At 43.1% G+C, this 17,318-nt stretch overlaps 1 protein-coding gene across 4 annotated transcripts in view; it reads right to left on the reverse strand.

Annotated features, from left to right (window-relative positions):
- Positions 1-2,265: 2,265 nt before the first annotated feature.
- PLEKHG5 (pleckstrin homology and RhoGEF domain containing G5) overlaps positions 2,266-17,318 on the reverse strand; it is a 210,352-nt gene continuing 195,299 nt past the window's right edge. For all 4 annotated transcript variants that reach the window (XM_040429715.1, XM_040429732.1, XM_040429723.1 and 1 more), the window contains 13 exons: positions 16,035-16,205; positions 14,463-14,558; positions 13,731-13,781; positions 12,911-13,060; positions 12,474-12,584; positions 11,305-11,454; positions 11,061-11,198; positions 10,815-10,934; positions 10,369-10,501; positions 9,743-9,858; positions 9,305-9,453; positions 6,898-7,914; positions 2,266-4,752 (listed from right to left, as the gene is read on the reverse strand). In XM_040429715.1, the coding sequence (XP_040285649.1) occupies positions 4,743-4,752; positions 6,898-7,914; positions 9,305-9,453; positions 9,743-9,858; positions 10,369-10,501; positions 10,815-10,934; positions 11,061-11,198; positions 11,305-11,454; positions 12,474-12,584; positions 12,911-13,060; positions 13,731-13,781; positions 14,463-14,558; positions 16,035-16,205 (2,412 nt within the window). In that variant the 3' untranslated portion in view covers positions 2,266-4,742. The remainder of the gene's footprint in view (positions 4,753-6,897; positions 7,915-9,304; positions 9,454-9,742; positions 9,859-10,368; positions 10,502-10,814; positions 10,935-11,060; positions 11,199-11,304; positions 11,455-12,473; positions 12,585-12,910; positions 13,061-13,730; positions 13,782-14,462; positions 14,559-16,034; positions 16,206-17,318) is intronic.

Consider the following 17,318-nt stretch of genomic DNA (forward strand, 5'->3'; position numbering starts at 1 on the left):
AGAGCAGTTCAGTGCTGCCCCCCTCTTATCCCTTGCAGTGCGTATCCCTCTCTTCTGCATACAAGACTGGAAGAATTATATTTTACATGGCCTCTATGTGCGGTGGCAAGATGTACAGAGGGATTCATATGCTGTAGCGGTGTTGGTTTTTCTGACATGTTCCTACCTGTTCCTGTGTCAGCAGGCGTGGTGACGGCATAGCAAGTCATTACCATCATTCTCCTCATAGATAATCAGCAACTTCTGAAACCACTGAGTGATTTTTATAGCAGAATATGTATGTCATAGTATTCACGAAAAAATCTGTGTCAGGGACGGTGACTGAGGCCAGAGAAGGCAAACTAGGCCTTTGCCCAGGGCACCATTCAGAGAAGAGGCACTCGAGGATTAAAGGGTTTCTTTCTACCACCACATTTTGACCTACCGTAATTGGCTGTCAGACACTAGCGATCTGCTAGTGTCTGCTGTACCTAACCGTGCTATTGTAATACCTTTCTCTGCAGCGGTTACCCCAAAAAACTAACTTTTATTGCTATGCAAATAAGCCTCTATGGGGGCGTCTTTTCAGCACCTATAGGCTCCGTCTACTCACCATGTCTGCCGCCCAGCTCGTCCCTCCAGCCCGCCCATCTCCTCTAGATTGACAGCCTCCATCGCGGCCGAATTCTCGCGCCTGCGCCGTGTGCATCTATATTCAGCGCAGGCGCAGTGACTGTCGGACCGCTCACTGCGCCGGCATCTCCACTGCGCCTGCGCCGATGACGTCAGAGTGCTCCCAGGAATAGACGACGCCTGGCCTCAAGCATTGGAGATGCGCAGGCGCAGTGGAGATGCTGGCGCAGGGAGCGGTCTGACAGTCACTGCGCCTGCGCCAAATACAGACGGACGCGGCTCAGGCGCGAGAATTCGGCCGCGATGGAGGCTGTCAATCTAAATGGCTGGAGGGACGAGCTGGGCGGCAGACATGGTGAGTAGACGGAGCCTCTAGGTGCTGAAAAGATGCCCCCATAGCACCTAGAGGCTCATTAGCATAGCAATAAAACTATGTTTTTTAGGGTAACCGCTGCACAGAAAGGAATTACAATAGCATGGTTAGGTACAGCAGACACTAGCAGATCGCTAGTGTCTGACAGCTAATTAGGTCCAAATGTGGTGGTAGAAACCCTTTAAATATATAAAAAAAACAACATGGGCTTAATACAAAGATATCTGTATCTCCTTTTAATTATATTGTGCTTCCTTGCTGCCTCTTCTTCTGCTACCCAGACATGGTGAGTACTGCATAGTATGGGTACTTTGTAGACCCAGTAGAGGATATTGAGTAATTAGCCACCAATCCTCCATAACTGTAGCATTCTGAGTGCTCCCATAACAATGACAGCCACAGTGCCCCCATAACTCTGACAGCCACACAAGGTTGGACTGGCCCACCAGTGTACCAAGTTTCTCCAGTGGGCCCCAAAGGTCCAGAAGAAGAAAACCTATTTGGCTGACTTTGGAGTTAGTCACCGGCCACTAGGGTCTATTTCTTTGATTAACACCTGTTAGACTCTATCAATGATATAGAGGTTGGGCCCCAAGAATAATTTCCTCTGGTGGGCCCCAGGAACCCCAATGCGACACTGCAGCCACAGTACAACTATAACAGTGATATCCAATATCCATAGCACCCTCATTTATTGTAATATCCTGAGTGCCTCCATAACCGTGAACACCACAGTACCTCCATATCATTGACAGCAACAGTGAACGCCACAGTTTGCTTATAACAGTCACTGCCATAGTACCTCCATAATAGTAACAATACCCCACAGTAAGAGCACGAGTGCTCCTATAACAATGGCAGCCACACCCCCCCCCCCCATAACAGCATCATGCTGAGTATCCCAATACCAGAAACATCCTGACCTGCCCATAACAGTGAGAGCCATAGTGCCCCCATATTAGTAACATTCTGAGTGCCCCCATAACAGTTACACCCTAAGTAACCTAACAATTACAGTCACTGTGCTTATCTTTACCTCCTCATAATTTCAGCTGCTCACATTATGTCCTTTCAGAACGGTGCTCGGATTATTTCATCTGGTGGTCGAGGTCCTTTCCAGGACAGCAGTCCAGTGATGTCACGCATTTATGCTGCAGTCCACAGGATGCCAATTCCGTACGTTATTATTATTTTATGAAATTAAGCAGCAGCACAGATCACGACATTTACAAACATTTTATTACATTTACAATTTTATTTCCAAATTATTAGGAAAAAAACTCTGTTCACTTATATTTTTTTATAATACAAAAAAATGATACCACTTTAAAGAAGTAATATATATTTAATAAATAAAAAATGACCCTGCCGGGGTACGCGGTGTACAATTGTACGGATGGGGGTTACATGACAATGCGCTATAATGTGGAACCTAAGTTATAATGAAACTGTATCACCTACATGGCGGCCATTTCGAAAATTAGCTTCAAACATGAAAAAAAATGTCAAACGTCATAAAGGGGCTATCAGAAATCTGTTGTTTTTTTATGTTGATATTGCAACTCCATTCCATTCAAGTAACTTGGAACTAACTGCAATACCAGACACAGCCTGGGGACAGGGGAGGCGCTGTTTCTGAAAAAAAAAAAAAAGCTCAGGTAACCCCTTTAACCATATATTTAGTCTGAATTTATAGCTCACACGCTAACTGTGGTTCTGCTTGCAAAATGGCCGCCTATATGGGTGAAGACGACTGGTGCCTGTTAGGAAATGAGATTATTTAAGAACATATGTCAGTAAAAGCTATTTATGACATGACGTCTGACATGCTATACTAGGTTATGTACAGATTACTGGTCTCTTCTGAGTACTGAGTACTGTAACTACAAATTATCTTACAAATAAAGTGCCCTTAGGAGTTTAAATAATGTAACAACAACAAAAAATAGAAGAAATAATTTAAACATTGGCAAGCACCATGTCTGGGAAGCATAATACTGTCACTGTACATCTTTTCCATTGCCGTACAAAATCTATCGAAAAAGACATTTCCCCCTCCATACGGAGCAGTGGGGTTCACTTACTTAAACACTAGCAACGCATCCTTTAAATGGAGTGACAGGATGTGGTCTGGCTTGGAGAGGCTGTAAGGTCAGCAACACAAGCGATCTGAAAGTCGTAAGACGTTCTTATCTACATATGAATCGGACTTAGATGTCCAACTTTGGTCACATACAGAAGCTTTCAAGGGAACCCGTTTCTCAATGTATATACAGGCGGGGCACCTCTGTATAATACACGCCCTATGGTAACATAGATATAGACTGCAAAAATTCTATCTAGAGTTCTGATGTCACCCGTTATAACTGGTGATGTCATCGCCCCTTTGCTCATCATTAAGAATTACTTACTCTAATCTGTACGTCTGCAGCCTCGTGATAATAATTAAAGGGGATGTCCACTTAGGTTGGATTATGAATCTGAAAATGATTATAGGGAGGCTGGACCACCTCCTCACCCCATGAGATATTTGTAGCATGGGAACGCTTTGCTGTGAAATCATACAATGTATTTTGATTGTGGCACGACCTGAGGGGGTGGAGCATGACACAAAGCAGCTTTCTTTGCTGTTTTTTGAATGCTTATGTTAAGCACCACCCCTTCAGGTCCTGCAATAGTGATCTTTTAACCTTGTCTCCTAGTGACTAAAGCCACCTTAGATAGCTTTTGGCTGAACACCAATTCTCCCCACAACTATTGCTCCTTCGGCAGTGCATGCATGTGTCCTCAATGGGGAAAGGGAAATCTACTTCTGCCAGATATTCAGCATGCTCAGTGCCAGAAATCTAACATGTCTGATCCTTCTTTCCCTCCCCATCTACTATTGGAGGGGAGTTGGCTGCCCCCCCACTGAAATCAACAATTTTGACCAACTTACATCTAATATGCATGGGCACCATAAGCATTAAAAGGTGCCCATTGTAATCAATGGGCATCCATGTCATCCAATGCCAACAACAGTGCTGGACACAGCACAGTTTACCTACAGATGGTGCTACAAGCAATCAATTGAATGAGGATCGTCAAAACTAGACCAACCCTTAAAATAGTCACAAGACTCAACTAGACTCCATGGCTGATGAAGACCAGGAGAATCACAGATGACTGGCTGATTGGGCCAGTGCCCCCGTTTGTACTGTCTTCCCCATACAAGTCGTGGTGACTTGTAATATCCCTCTAATTTACAGGAGGGTCACATTGTCCCTTCGATCATGTTGTCAGACGTGCAGCTTAGTAAACGTTTCGTTACATCGAGCTGTGCTAATAGACAGATCTAGCCGACATGTCCTAGTGGCAGGGGTCAGTATGTAAAACATGAAAGCAATATAAGAGTCCACTGTATGCATAATTAAAGACGAGGTCGGATCCGCTTGGTCCTCACAACACTTGGGATCCATCCAGGAGGCACACGTCCAGTTGCGCTCTATGGCATCGCTCTCTGCCATAACAGTTCTCACTTGGAAGTTCAGATTAGAAGTTCTTTATTGCTCAAAGTGCAAACAAGATGCATTTCTCGGGGGCCGAAGGGAATTTTCTGCAAATGTCTGACAATTATCCAGTTTCTCCCAACTATCCGGACCAACAGCGGCACACAGACCTAAACGTGGACCTCTGTGCCCTCCCGCCACGTGGTGATCCATAGACATCTGCTCAGAAAATGTCACTTCTACTGTCAATGTGTTCCTGTTCCAATGTATTACACCTCCCTGAAAATACAAAAGACATCAGCGTATGTTAGTAGGTGTCATAGGTGTTCATTATTTCCTGCAGAAAGCAGCCCTACTGATCCATTTTACCAATACCAGCTTCAGTTTTAGAAGGGGTGCTTGGTCAGGTAACCCCAAAAAACCACAGAGCAAAAACAACACCATTGGGTCCAGTGAAGAACATTCATTATTTCATTAATTTCTTTTAAGCAAACTAAACTTATAATCATGCCTGACAGACTGGTTGCTAGGGAAACAAACTACCTAGCAACCTAGCAGTCTTTAATATAGGGAAGGCATCCCTTGTAACCTGTCTCTATCAGATTACCTCAAGGCCTAATTGCCACTGAACTAAGGGCAGAGAGCACCCAAGAAGGCTTTCAAGGGGTTGTCACACAAGGACAATTCCTGTCCATATGTCCTATAAGGAGATATGGATGGCACAGAGGAACCGCGGCATATATAGGCCAGAGCAAAGAGCCACTAGCAAGCAGGAGCTGCTGATGTAAAAGGGGTTGTCTGTATTGAGACAACCCCTTTAAAGGGAATCTGTCACAAGCGACCCCCGTTGGCACCTGTTTGCCTAGATACATAGCTGTGATTCACATGATTCACACGTTGATCCAAGGCTCTGTTTCCAAGTTATGAATGACACCTTTTCTATGCAAAATAAGTAAATTAGGCGTTTGGTGCAACAAGGGTGTCACCATTGCTCTTGCTACACCCAAGCTCCACTCCTTTCTGTGGCCAGCCCCTCCCTCACTGCTTTGACACTGCCTGGCCTTATAAATCAAAGCAGCCAGGGAGGGGCTGGTCACAGAAAGAAGTGGGGCTTGGGTGCAACAAGAGCAACGGTGAGGCCCTCATTGCACCAAAGGCCCAATTTGCTTATTAAGAAAAAGTGTCATAACTTGGGAATGAGATCAAGAAAGGAAAAACAGCGTTTTAATCAGGTGTCTGTGCAAACAGTTTCATAGGGAGGTCGCTGGTGACTCTACCTTTAAAGCAGGTATGTATCAGAACATTGTCTCGTTCATATTCTTGTGACAAAGGTTTTTGCCAAGTTACTTTTTTAACTCCAGGGACACTTAGCATAATAAAAAATTTTTATAGTCACATGCCCCCTCGTATACAGCACTGGCGCTCCTCTCCATCCCAAGCTATGACGTAATGTTTTGGTTACAGCGATGATGTGCCCATATATTGCACATTACCGCTGCAGCCAATAATTGGCCTCAGTAGTAGACGGCACGAGGCTGACGCCAGTCATTAGCTGCAGTGGTCATGTGCAGTATGTGGGCATGTCACCTGCAGTCGGGACAACAAAGCCTGTCAGGGAACACAGAGCGGCAGCACTGGAACGGAGGGGGTTTGGGATGGTAAGTATAAATTTTTTTATTCTAACAGGATCCCTGCATATATTATAATAAACATGACCTAGGCTACTTTCACACTAGCGTTTTTGCTGGATCCGGCAGGGTCCAGCAAAAACGCCTCCGTAACTGATAATACAACCATTTGCATCCGTTATTAACGGATCCGGTTGTATTATCTTTAACATACCCAAGACGGATCCGTCATAAACTCTACTGAAAGTCAATGGGGACATATCCGTTTTCTATTGTGTCATATTGTGTCAGAGAAAACAGATCCGTCCCCATTGACTTGCATTGTGGGTTTTTCCCCGCATCCCAGGACAGAAAGCGATCCGCAGCATGCTGTGGTTTGCTCTCCGGTATGAGAACGGAACAGAATGCATTTTGGTACATTCTGTTCTGTTCAGTTACGTTTTGTCCCCATTGACAATGAATGGGGACAAAACTGAAGCGTTTTTTTTCCGGTATTGAGACCCTATGACGGATCTCAATACAGTAAAATATTAACGATAGTGTGAAAGTAGCCTTAGGACAATCCCTATAACATCTGTAATGAGCTAGTTCTCCTTCTACACAACTAAAGGTTGTAACAATGTATCAGTGGTAAACAGCAGCAGAACAAATATTTCTGGACTCCAAGATGACGCATATGCCCTGATACAATGTAACAAACTGCAGATGTCCAATCACTGTCAGCAAGCAGAGATCCCAATAATGTAAAGAACTGAGACAGAATTTGTGTTTTGCGAAAAAAATCTGATTGACTTACGAGGCTGTTAGAGTGGAATTAAGGAGTAAAGTTGTCCTAATCCTGTACAGTTGGGCCAAAGTCAGTTTCCTATGCTGGGTTGACTGTGGGTCTGACATTGTCCGCCTGGCACAGCCAGGTCCAGCAGCATTGTCCATCTCTGTCCCATTGTCCTCCACATACTGTTCTGTGTAAGAACTGCTGTATTCCTGTGATGGGGAGTCTAGTTCAAAATCTGGGAGAGAGTCAAGCTGCTCTGAAAGTGGATCGTCAGAAGTTTTGGAAAATCGTATCTCATCTGCATCCGAAAGGTCAGAAGAACTGCTGCTGCAGCTGCTTAGGTTGACAACATTCTGTCTTGTACAGGCTGAATGAGACCTGGGTTTTGCCAAGTGTTCTTCAGCTGTTCTCAAAGAACGTTCCACCAAGCTAGTCCTTTTGTGGGAAACGTATCGAGGAAGGACAATTTTATTGTTCTCTGAGTCCATGAAATTGTCTGGCCTTTGTGACATAAAGAGTTCACACAGACTCTTACTTTGGGTGAGCTGAGCTTCCTCACTATCATGGTTTGTTGGTTCTGTTGAAATCAGATGAAGGAGATTGGCTTCAGATTTGGATTTCAAGACCTTAGACTTGCATGGTAAGAGCTGGACAGGGGTTCTTCTCTTGAGTTTTGGAGACGTTGAGCGCTGAGAACTGACTGAATCCCTTTCTCCTTCTGTCACTTCTTGTTGTTGACGTTCTACAAACTCCTCCAGTGATGTTGGAGAGAGGGTCCCATAAGCGCTGTCAATAGATGACGATCTACATGCATTTGGCTCCAGTTTTAGATAGTTAGAATCCACCACTGGGTTTGCATCTGAAGTCTCCATGCTTTCAAACATGTCTTTGGTAGGGGTGATGGAGGAGGTGGTGGTACTGATTGAGGTTTCATCAGACTGAGAACTAAAGGGTCCTTGCTCAGTCTCAGGAGAGGAGAGATCATCACAGGCATCAATGACCACAACTGAAATTGTCTCTGTCGAGCTGTCTGATTGGCTGCAAAGAAAGAGTTATAGAAAACAAATTTAACAAATAATCACAATACTGAGGGTACTCATCATCTAGGGAACATATGAAGGCCACCTTATATATGTTCTAATGCAAAAACATTATGAACCATTATGTAAGAATATCAATTTACATGGACAGCCCACTTCTTCTAATAGAAACTATGTAATGTCTCATTCCCCCTGTTGGGGGCACTGCAGAGATATGAAGCACTTCTTGCTGAATTCTTCCACATTCCAGTTGCAAGTTGCAATGCATAGTAAAATAGAAATTTTCGCAGATGACACTAAACTGTGCAAAGTAATTAACACTGAAGAGGACAGTATACTACTACAGAGAGATCTGGATAGATTGCAGTCTTGGGCAGAGAAGTGGCAGATGAGGTTTAACACTGACAAATGTAAGGTTATGCACATGGGAAGAAATAATGCAAGTCACCCATACATACTAAATGGTAAAACACTCGGTAACACCGACATGGAAAAGGATCTAGGAATTTTAATAAACAGCAAACTAAGCTGCAAAAACCAGTGTCAGGCAGCTGCTGCCAAGGCCAATAAGATAATGGGTTGCATCAAAAGGGGCATAGATGCCCGTGATGAGAACATAGTCCTACCACTTTACAAATCGCTAGTCAGACCACACATGGAGTACTGTGTACAGTTCTGGGCTCCTGTAAACAAGGCAGACATAGCAGAGCTGGAGAGGGTCCAGAGGAGGGCAACTAAAGCAATAACTGGAATGGGGCAACTACAGAACCCTGAAAGATTATCAAAATTAGGGTTATTAACTTTAGAAAAAAGACGACTGAGGGGAGATCTAATTACTATGTATAAATATATCAGGGGTCAGTACAGAGATCTCTCCCAGCATCTATTTATCCCCAGGACTGTGACTGTGACGAGGGGACATCCTCTGCGTCTGGAGGAAAGAAGGTTTTGTACACAAACATAGAAAAGGATTCTTTACGGTAAGAGCAGTGAGACTATGGAACTCTCTGCCTGAGGAGGTGGTGATGGTGAGTACAATAAAGGAATTCAAGAGGGGCCTGGATGTGTTTATGGAGCGTAATAATATTACAGGCTATGGCTACTAGAGAGGGGTCGTTGATCCAGGGAGTTATTCTGATTGCCTGATTGGAGTCGGGAAGGAATTTTTTATTCCCCTAAAGTGGGGAAAATTGGCTTCTACCTCACAGGTTTTTTTTTTGCCTTCCTCTGGATCAACTTGCAGGATGACAGGCCGAACTGGATGGACAAATGTCTTTTTTCGGCCTTATGTACTATGTTACTATGTTAATGTACCCTTTCATCAGCTTCTTCTAACAAGAAAGTATTGTCCTTAGCGGACAATCCCTTTAGGTAAATAGGTCTCTTACCTATGCAACATGTCAGCACTGCTTCGTCGCAGAATCGTTGGGGAACTGGCTGCGGATGTCCCACTTTCCATTTCTTCTTCCTCTTCCGGCAGGTGAGATACCTGCTGCTGGTTCTGTGCATGCTCCTGACGCAGTCTCTGTAGCAAGTTCTATGGGACAAGTTATAACAATCAATTAATAGTTTGTTTCCATGACAGAGTTCACTTGCAGAGCGTCAAGATTCAGAACAATGGGCAGCAGCACCACCACAGGTTGTCTTAGGTATTGCATAATGTCCACTTCATTGTATCTGTCAATATAATCCAATACCTGGTGGTTTCTCATTGTTTTATACAAAACACAATGAAATATTTTGTCCTCAGTGGTTTGCTGTGGAGGGAAATCTGAAGACCCCTGTATTCTCTCTCTACAAGGCAAAGTGACAGTTTTTTCACTTACCTGTGCATTATAAAGGGCTTCTACCCATCCTCTGCACAACGACTGACCACTGGCTTGAAAAGTATAGGCGCCAACTGCACTTCTGAGCTCATTCAAGTAGATTAACAGGAAGGAACCTGAATGGAGATAGAAGAAGGGGATGCATTAAGATCAGTGTGGTCACTTCTAGAAATACTCTGTGCTGACGTGACTGGATAAAAGGTTTTCCTATCTCTGCCTCAAAATCCTAAAGGAGCAAGAGAGGGGAACTATATGACTCTCTGGTCTGGATTGGGGCATTGCATAGGATAATATGCACGACGACAGCTGCACTATAACCTGACCTGTATTTATTTACAGCCATTACAGGTTATTTCCCCTCCATTTAATGTGCATGGTAGACAAACAATAGTCAGCGCATCCACACTGAGTTAATATTTACCTTTTCCCTGGCAACACATCTGCTTTACAGCATGCAAACAAAAGCTTCAGACCCACAGAAGACGGACATGCAAATACTATTAACCACCAGCAACAAAAAGCAGCGGCTGAGTTATCAAGCATGGTACAATATACAGAAAAGGAATGGATTGAGGGTGCGCCTACACCATCTAGTGTTCAAAAATAATACTGCAATAATTATTCACCTGTGTCTTTAAGTTCTCTACAGACGATCTTGTCCACCAGTAACGGCTGTCGAATAACTTTGGTCCTCTCTGCTTTCTTAACTGGTTTTGTGATGAGGAAAATATCCGTAAACAGGAAGCAGTAAACATCCATCTGTAAGTAAAAATACATTTGGTTGATTTGTCATGGTCAGATCATTAGAATTCATAATTACCAGAACCATTGGCAACTAATAAGGAGATAGTAACCAGAGGGAAAGTCGGTAATGGTGGGACAAACATAACAATCCCTTAACCCATTTATCCCAGGATGCTGGAGAGTGAAGGCATTGACCAAAACCAGCAGGGGGCGCCATTTTTTCTATTCTCTTGCCATTTTGCCTTTCTCGTTGGACACCCCTTTTAATCGATTAGTATGGCTCTATTACTATATCTCATGTATAGATTTTAGAGTGTAAGCTCTGCACCTTGCTGTCTTTCCCTTCTTTCATTTTGAGGCTTCCTTCCAGCAGAAGTTGTCGGGTATCATTGAGGGATGTTCCAATCATGGGCGCCGTCAAATCTAACTTACAGAATTCCTTTAATATCTAACATTGAAAAATATGAAATATTAGTTAGATTAATAATATAAAAATAACATAAAGGAAAAATAAAAGCGGCTGGTGCCCATGGCAATGGGGCATATACGGTGGGCGACATCACTCATTTCTCACCTTATCTACTTCATCAGAACTGCTCTCCACGGCTTCGTACGAGTCAATGCGACTGGTGATGGCCACCAGCCGCTGCTGATCCTGCCGCTGGCGCATTCGGGAGTTGACATGATTGATGAAACGCTCCACTGAGTTTATCTATAGTACGACATAACACCTCATTTTAGACCTCAATATATTGTATATTATACTACTGCCAATGAGATGGAAATACTTATCATCAGATCTGAGGGACATAACGTACCATAGTGATGATGGACTCTCTGATCTGATGGTCGTCCGTTTTCTTTAGGATTGACTTGAGCAGCAGGGGGTACTTGGTGAGACGTTGATGTGGCTTCACGAGCATGTCGCTCAGCTTCAAACGGTTGCACTGCTTGTGTTTCTCGGCCCACTGCAAATACAAAACCCATCACCATAAGGCCTCATGCACACGACCGTAGTTTTGGTCATTTTTGCGTCTTGGATGCAGACCCATTCATTTCAATGGGGCCACAAAAGATATGGACAGCACACTGCGTGCTGTCCGCATCCATATGTCCGTTCAGCGGCCCCGCAAAAAAGAAAAAACATGTCTTATTCTTGTCCCTTTTGTGGCGCATGCAGAAGGGGAAAAGGTGGGATGCATGCGGTCGGTATCCATGTTTTGTGGATCTGCAATTTGCGGACCGCAAAAATGGATCTGACCATGTACATGCGGCCTTATAGGAGGTTCTGATCTATGGAAAACTGTTAGAAGGTTCCCTTGACAATCAGCATATTACAATGTGTCCTCCAGCTAAACCCCAGGTCTGGGAGGAGATGTGCCACCATAGGATAAAACAAGCATTACACTGTGCCCAGTCACCGCAATGTGTGGTGTACAGGCAAAAACACATAGGGAGAGATGGATCAAAACTGGTGTAAAGTAAAACTGGCTCAGTTGCCCATAGCAACCAATCAGATCGCACCTTTCATTTTCCAAAGGAGCTATGAAAAATAAAAGGTAGAATCTGATTGGTTGTTATGGGTAACTAAGCCAGTTCTACTTTACACCAATTTTGATAAAGCTCCCCTAATTTTTATTTGCTCTGACTTAACCTCCGGCACTCCAGCTGTGGTAAAACTACAACTTCCAAGATGCACACTTGCTTGGCTGTTCTCAGAACTCCATAGAAATGAATGGAGCATGCTGGGAGTTGTAGTTTCACCACAGCTGGAGTGTCATCCTAATTTACATCCAGTGGCTAATAACCCACCCGAGCCTTGTCCTGCTCACACAGCTATATGTGACATTCAGCCTAAAGTGTAGCACCGGAGAGAGATTTGTGGTGTTGATGTGTTTATCTCAGGATTGGAGGATTGGATTGTAGCAAACAGTCAGCTGTGAGAAGTATTTGAAAAATGTTCTTCTAACGGGATATAAAAACTCACCGTCACATACGCCCGAAATAATTCATTGTCCCGATGCAGGTTTCTCATATACTCCATACATCCCTCCTCTTCCATACAATATCTGATGTACGGCTTAAAAAGAGACTCAAACTGCGGGAAGAATCAGAAGAAATCATATTAAAGGGTTAAAAGGAACAAATGTTTCCTCCTAGCACCTCCCTTGCACCCTGCCAAACCATTTAACATCTAGGGCACCCCAATAACCACCAGGCAGGGGCCCCAAGACTAGGAGGTGCTCCGAGGGAAGAAAGGGTGCGCTTTCCAATCACTGCACGGCCCTGAGTGGGGATCACTGTGAATACTACTACCACCCTGAGGACCAAAACTACTACTCCCATCCTCCACCCCTTCTTCCAGGCCTGGCTGCACTGACACCATTTACAGCATTATATGGTGACACTATTCATTTTAATTACCATTTTGAATCCTTTCTGGAAGTCCACCGGGTTCAGCAGGCTTTTGATTTTCCTAGCCTTCTCCAGAACAGGCACCATGACATTGGCCCAGAGAGTTCGATGAAGCTGAATGATCTCCTGCACGTTACTGAACAGCTTGTCTGGTTCCACCTGACACAAACAGGGATAGAATAATAGAAATGAGCTTGAAACGTGCTTTATGGGACAACGTATGACTTGGGGAAGGGGTGGGCGATCATTTGAAAGAGCTGTGGAATCACAGTTACGGTCAGGGTTGCCTGATCTGTTTGGCTCAGTTTTGCAGGCAGTGTTTTGGTGTCTGCCTCCAGAGCGGTATGGTGACTGAACGGAGGCAAACTGATGCATTCTGAGCGGATCCTTATCCATTCAGAATGCATTAGGGCAAAACCGATCCATTTAGGACCGCTTGTGAGAGCCCTGAACGGATCTCACAAACGGAAAGCCAAAACGCGAGTGTGAAAGTAGCCCAAAACGATAATGAATGATAAAGATGATAAGTAATACAGGTCTATAGCTGAATATACTGATAAGAACTCGTTACCAGCATTTACTGTGAGCTGTAAAATGATTACAATTACCACCAAAATAATCTAGTCAAGCATCAAAAGCATAAAAAAAAAAATCACGGACACATTTTTTATTTCTCGGACTGTCAAGAAATTTCTGGACAGTCGGCAACCCTGAAGAAGTTAGTCACAAGACCGCGTGCAATTCTTTTTCCTCAGGAGTAACTGTGCGCCATATGCAATACATGTAAAACATCAATAACTAAACCAATCATGAATGTCTTCAGTCTTACCTCGCACAGTAATCCGGATTCCTGTAGATTGAGTAGACAGCACAGGAACAGCTGTAAGTACAAGATGTGTGAGATGTAAGCTTTTTTGGTACCATATTATATACACATACAATAAGTAATGATCTATATATGTGTACGTGTATGTTATATGTGTAGGGGTATACTATAAGTGTATGGGATAAATGACACCTTCTGGACAGGTATGGTGGTATGGTGTAGTATTTGTACTATATACCGTAGGTATGTATGTGTAGAATTTTCTCTCTCTTAGTATATGAATGTATTTATTTGTAATGTATATTGTATTATTATATTATCATGTGTATCTCTGTGTGTATGTATAGGGAAACGTATATGTTCATTTGTATATGTACAGTATATATGTATATAGTATAGGCATGTATATTTGTACTGTATAAGTACTATTGGGATCATTTCTCAAACTGGTGTAAAGTAGAACTGGCTTAGTTGCCATAGCAACCAATCAGATTCCACCTTTCATTTTTGGACAGCTCCTTTCTACTTTACACCAGTTTGATAAATGACTCCATATATGCATATGTATATTAGCATTGCACACATGAGGGTATACTATATGTACTGCATGTATATCTGTATTGTATATGTACTGTATGTATAGGGGCATAGTATGTGTCTAGTATTTATACAGTATATAATGTCTAGGCGTATTCATGTGTGTACATGGGAGAAATGAGATCTCTATCTACTCACATCTGTTATGACCTTCAGTTTCTTGATGTATGTGGCTTCGGTGTGGATCAGCTCCCATATGGCCTCCTGCTGGTGACACTGGCGTCTTGATAAAGTCTGCAGGAACACAGAACAATGGTCAGCATGATGTTCGGTGTAAGCAGAACCAAAGGCTACAAATCACCTCTAGAGTCTAGACCAGCAGATCGGGCCCCACCACCAAAGCCCTACAGCGTTGTGAGCCTCCCCTCGGTTCACATGGTTCTTTTATATTCGTTTCTAAAGAACCATTGTGAGATGGTGCCATCCGTTCAGACTCTGGTTTATGACCCGAGGGTAGAATAATACAGGGGATAGAGCTCCAACACCCAGTAATGCAAGCGTTGTTTCAGGTCTTTTTCTTCAAAGATGGTCATCTGGAGCCACTCATCAATATCTCGAGTCAAGAGGAAAGGTAAGGAAGGACACATCTGGATTATCTGACACAAGACCACAGGTTTGGAGGACATTGTGATCTCTGCCACGTTCAGCTCAGGGATCACTGCTCATACTTTCATCACCCATTCTGTGTACCATGTCCATGTAATGCAGGCTCCACCAACATATGGTGCCTCATGGAGACACAATATGGTGACATGTTTGCCATGTGCTTGAGACCTTATGGAAGAAAGGTTTCAAGTCTCAACCCCTAAACATAATTAAAGGGGTATTACAATTTCAAAGGTTATTCACTACATAAAGACAAGCTATATGAGGTTCCAATCTACAGTACTCTTCTGTATCAATCTCTCATGATTTTCAAGATCTCTGCTTTCAAGAGGAACCTCCACTGTTTACTTCCGGTGAATAAATCTGTCCTGTCATGTGTTGATCATGCAGCTCATTACAAGACATAGCTCCGATTCATTCATTTGTGTGATTATCACATGACAGATCTTTACAATGAGGTTCCTATGGAATGACAGCAAGCAGAGATCTTGAAAACCATGAAGAATTGATACGACTTTTTTTAATTAAGCAATGAACAACCTTTATTTGCTGAAAGTATTATATTAATCGGGCCTCTTATTATTACAGCATTAGGCCTCATGCACATGACTGTATGTATTTTGCAGTCTGCAAATTAAGGATCTGCACAATATGGACACAGTCTGTGTTGCATCTGGATTTTTTGCCGAACCATTGACTTCAATGTACACATGGTCTGCATTTTGCGGCCAAGTATAGGACATGTTCTATCTTTTTGCAGAACAAACATATGGATGAGAAAAGCACACGGATCAAATAAAATATGTTGGCAAAATGCAGACTACGAACTCTACGAAGGTCTGAAAAAAAATGTGGATGGGATATGGACCACATCTGTATTTTGTGGATTCGCAAAACAGATACGGGCGTGTGCATGAGGCCTCATTAAGTAGTATACCAGTAATGATACATTTCTATGATACTGACATATTCTATGATAAAACCTATTAGTAACAAAACAAATGATTTATTCGGATGTGACATCGCTGAGCCAAGAGGAACTATCTGCCCCATGCCTCAGTGATGTCATCATCTTCCCCAATAGGTTCCTTCTTAGTAGTTTACCTCGGGAACATCAATGATTTCCTGCCAGCTGTCTTCCAGGCTGAGATTTGTGTCATCTTCCTCCTCCTCCCAAGAATCCTGATCGAAGCACAACTGTTGGGGAAGTTTGGGAAGTCCGAACATGCTGTACGAGTGCAGTTTGCTCTCCAATTGTTCCATCTTATCGATCTCCTATAGAGAGGACATAAAGTATTCATACTGGTCAGTATAGAAGAGGCGTATAGTAAAATCAGGCCAGCGTATTCCAGGGATCATGAGGTTAAACATATGTCCCAGGCTATAACAAAGGCAGAAGATACCAGGATTGTCCCCAAGTCATTTGAATCTCCCTCCGCTCGTGCTCCTGGCAGCTGGTGGCATATAAATGACAATTAAGAAGTCGACCGTATCTTATATATGGAAGGTCTGACTTACCCGCTCTCCAGACTGCTGCTAATGTATGTAAATGAGATGCCAATGAGATTAGCAGGGGGTCGTGACACTTTAGAACCGAGAAGATTCCCTTCTTTGTTTGACCGTTACTGTGGCTCGTGCGTGGACACTTGGCAAAGCCCATGAGGTTTTAATTGAAAGACCACAGCTGGTAGGAATGGGTTAGGGTGGGGCACTAAGTGAGCCTCAGACAATTGGAGCTATCTGTACAACTCAGGGCAACATGATCCTAAAAAGCATGCGGCCAGCCAAGTAATAAAATAGGCATCTATCTCCGGGGTCTGTGGGCATAACAGCATTACTGAGACTAGAGCTTTGTTTTCTATATTGGCGTTGATCAGTATGGAGAGTATACAGGGGCCACAGATAATTCTAAATACGTAGACAGGTCCAGGCCTACTAATAACAAAATAATAAAAAAAATAAAGAAAATGCTACATTTAAGGATGTATTTATCTTTCTATCTATTTTTCTATCTATCATCTATCTATCAATCTATCTACTGTATCTCATATCTATCTATCTCATATCTAGCCATCTATCCATCCATCTATCTATCTCATATCTATCTATTTCATGTCTATCCATCTATCTATCCATCCATCTATCCATCTATCCATCTATCTTATATCTATCTATCTATCTATCTATCACAAAATAATTCTGCAGCACTCCCAATAGCAATTCGAATATGTTGTCTTTTATTCACCAGAGACCGCAACATTTCAGTGCTCTTATTGGAACTTTTCTCAAGCCCAGTAATAGGACTGAAACGTGGTGGTCTCGTGACTTAGGCTGGGTTCACATCACGTTTTTCCCCATCCATTTAACATATAGAAAAAACGTATACGT

This window comes from Bufo bufo, chromosome 1 (assembly GCF_905171765.1).
Source record: "Bufo bufo chromosome 1, aBufBuf1.1, whole genome shotgun sequence".
NCBI classification, from domain to species: Eukaryota; Metazoa; Chordata; class Amphibia; order Anura; family Bufonidae; genus Bufo; species Bufo bufo.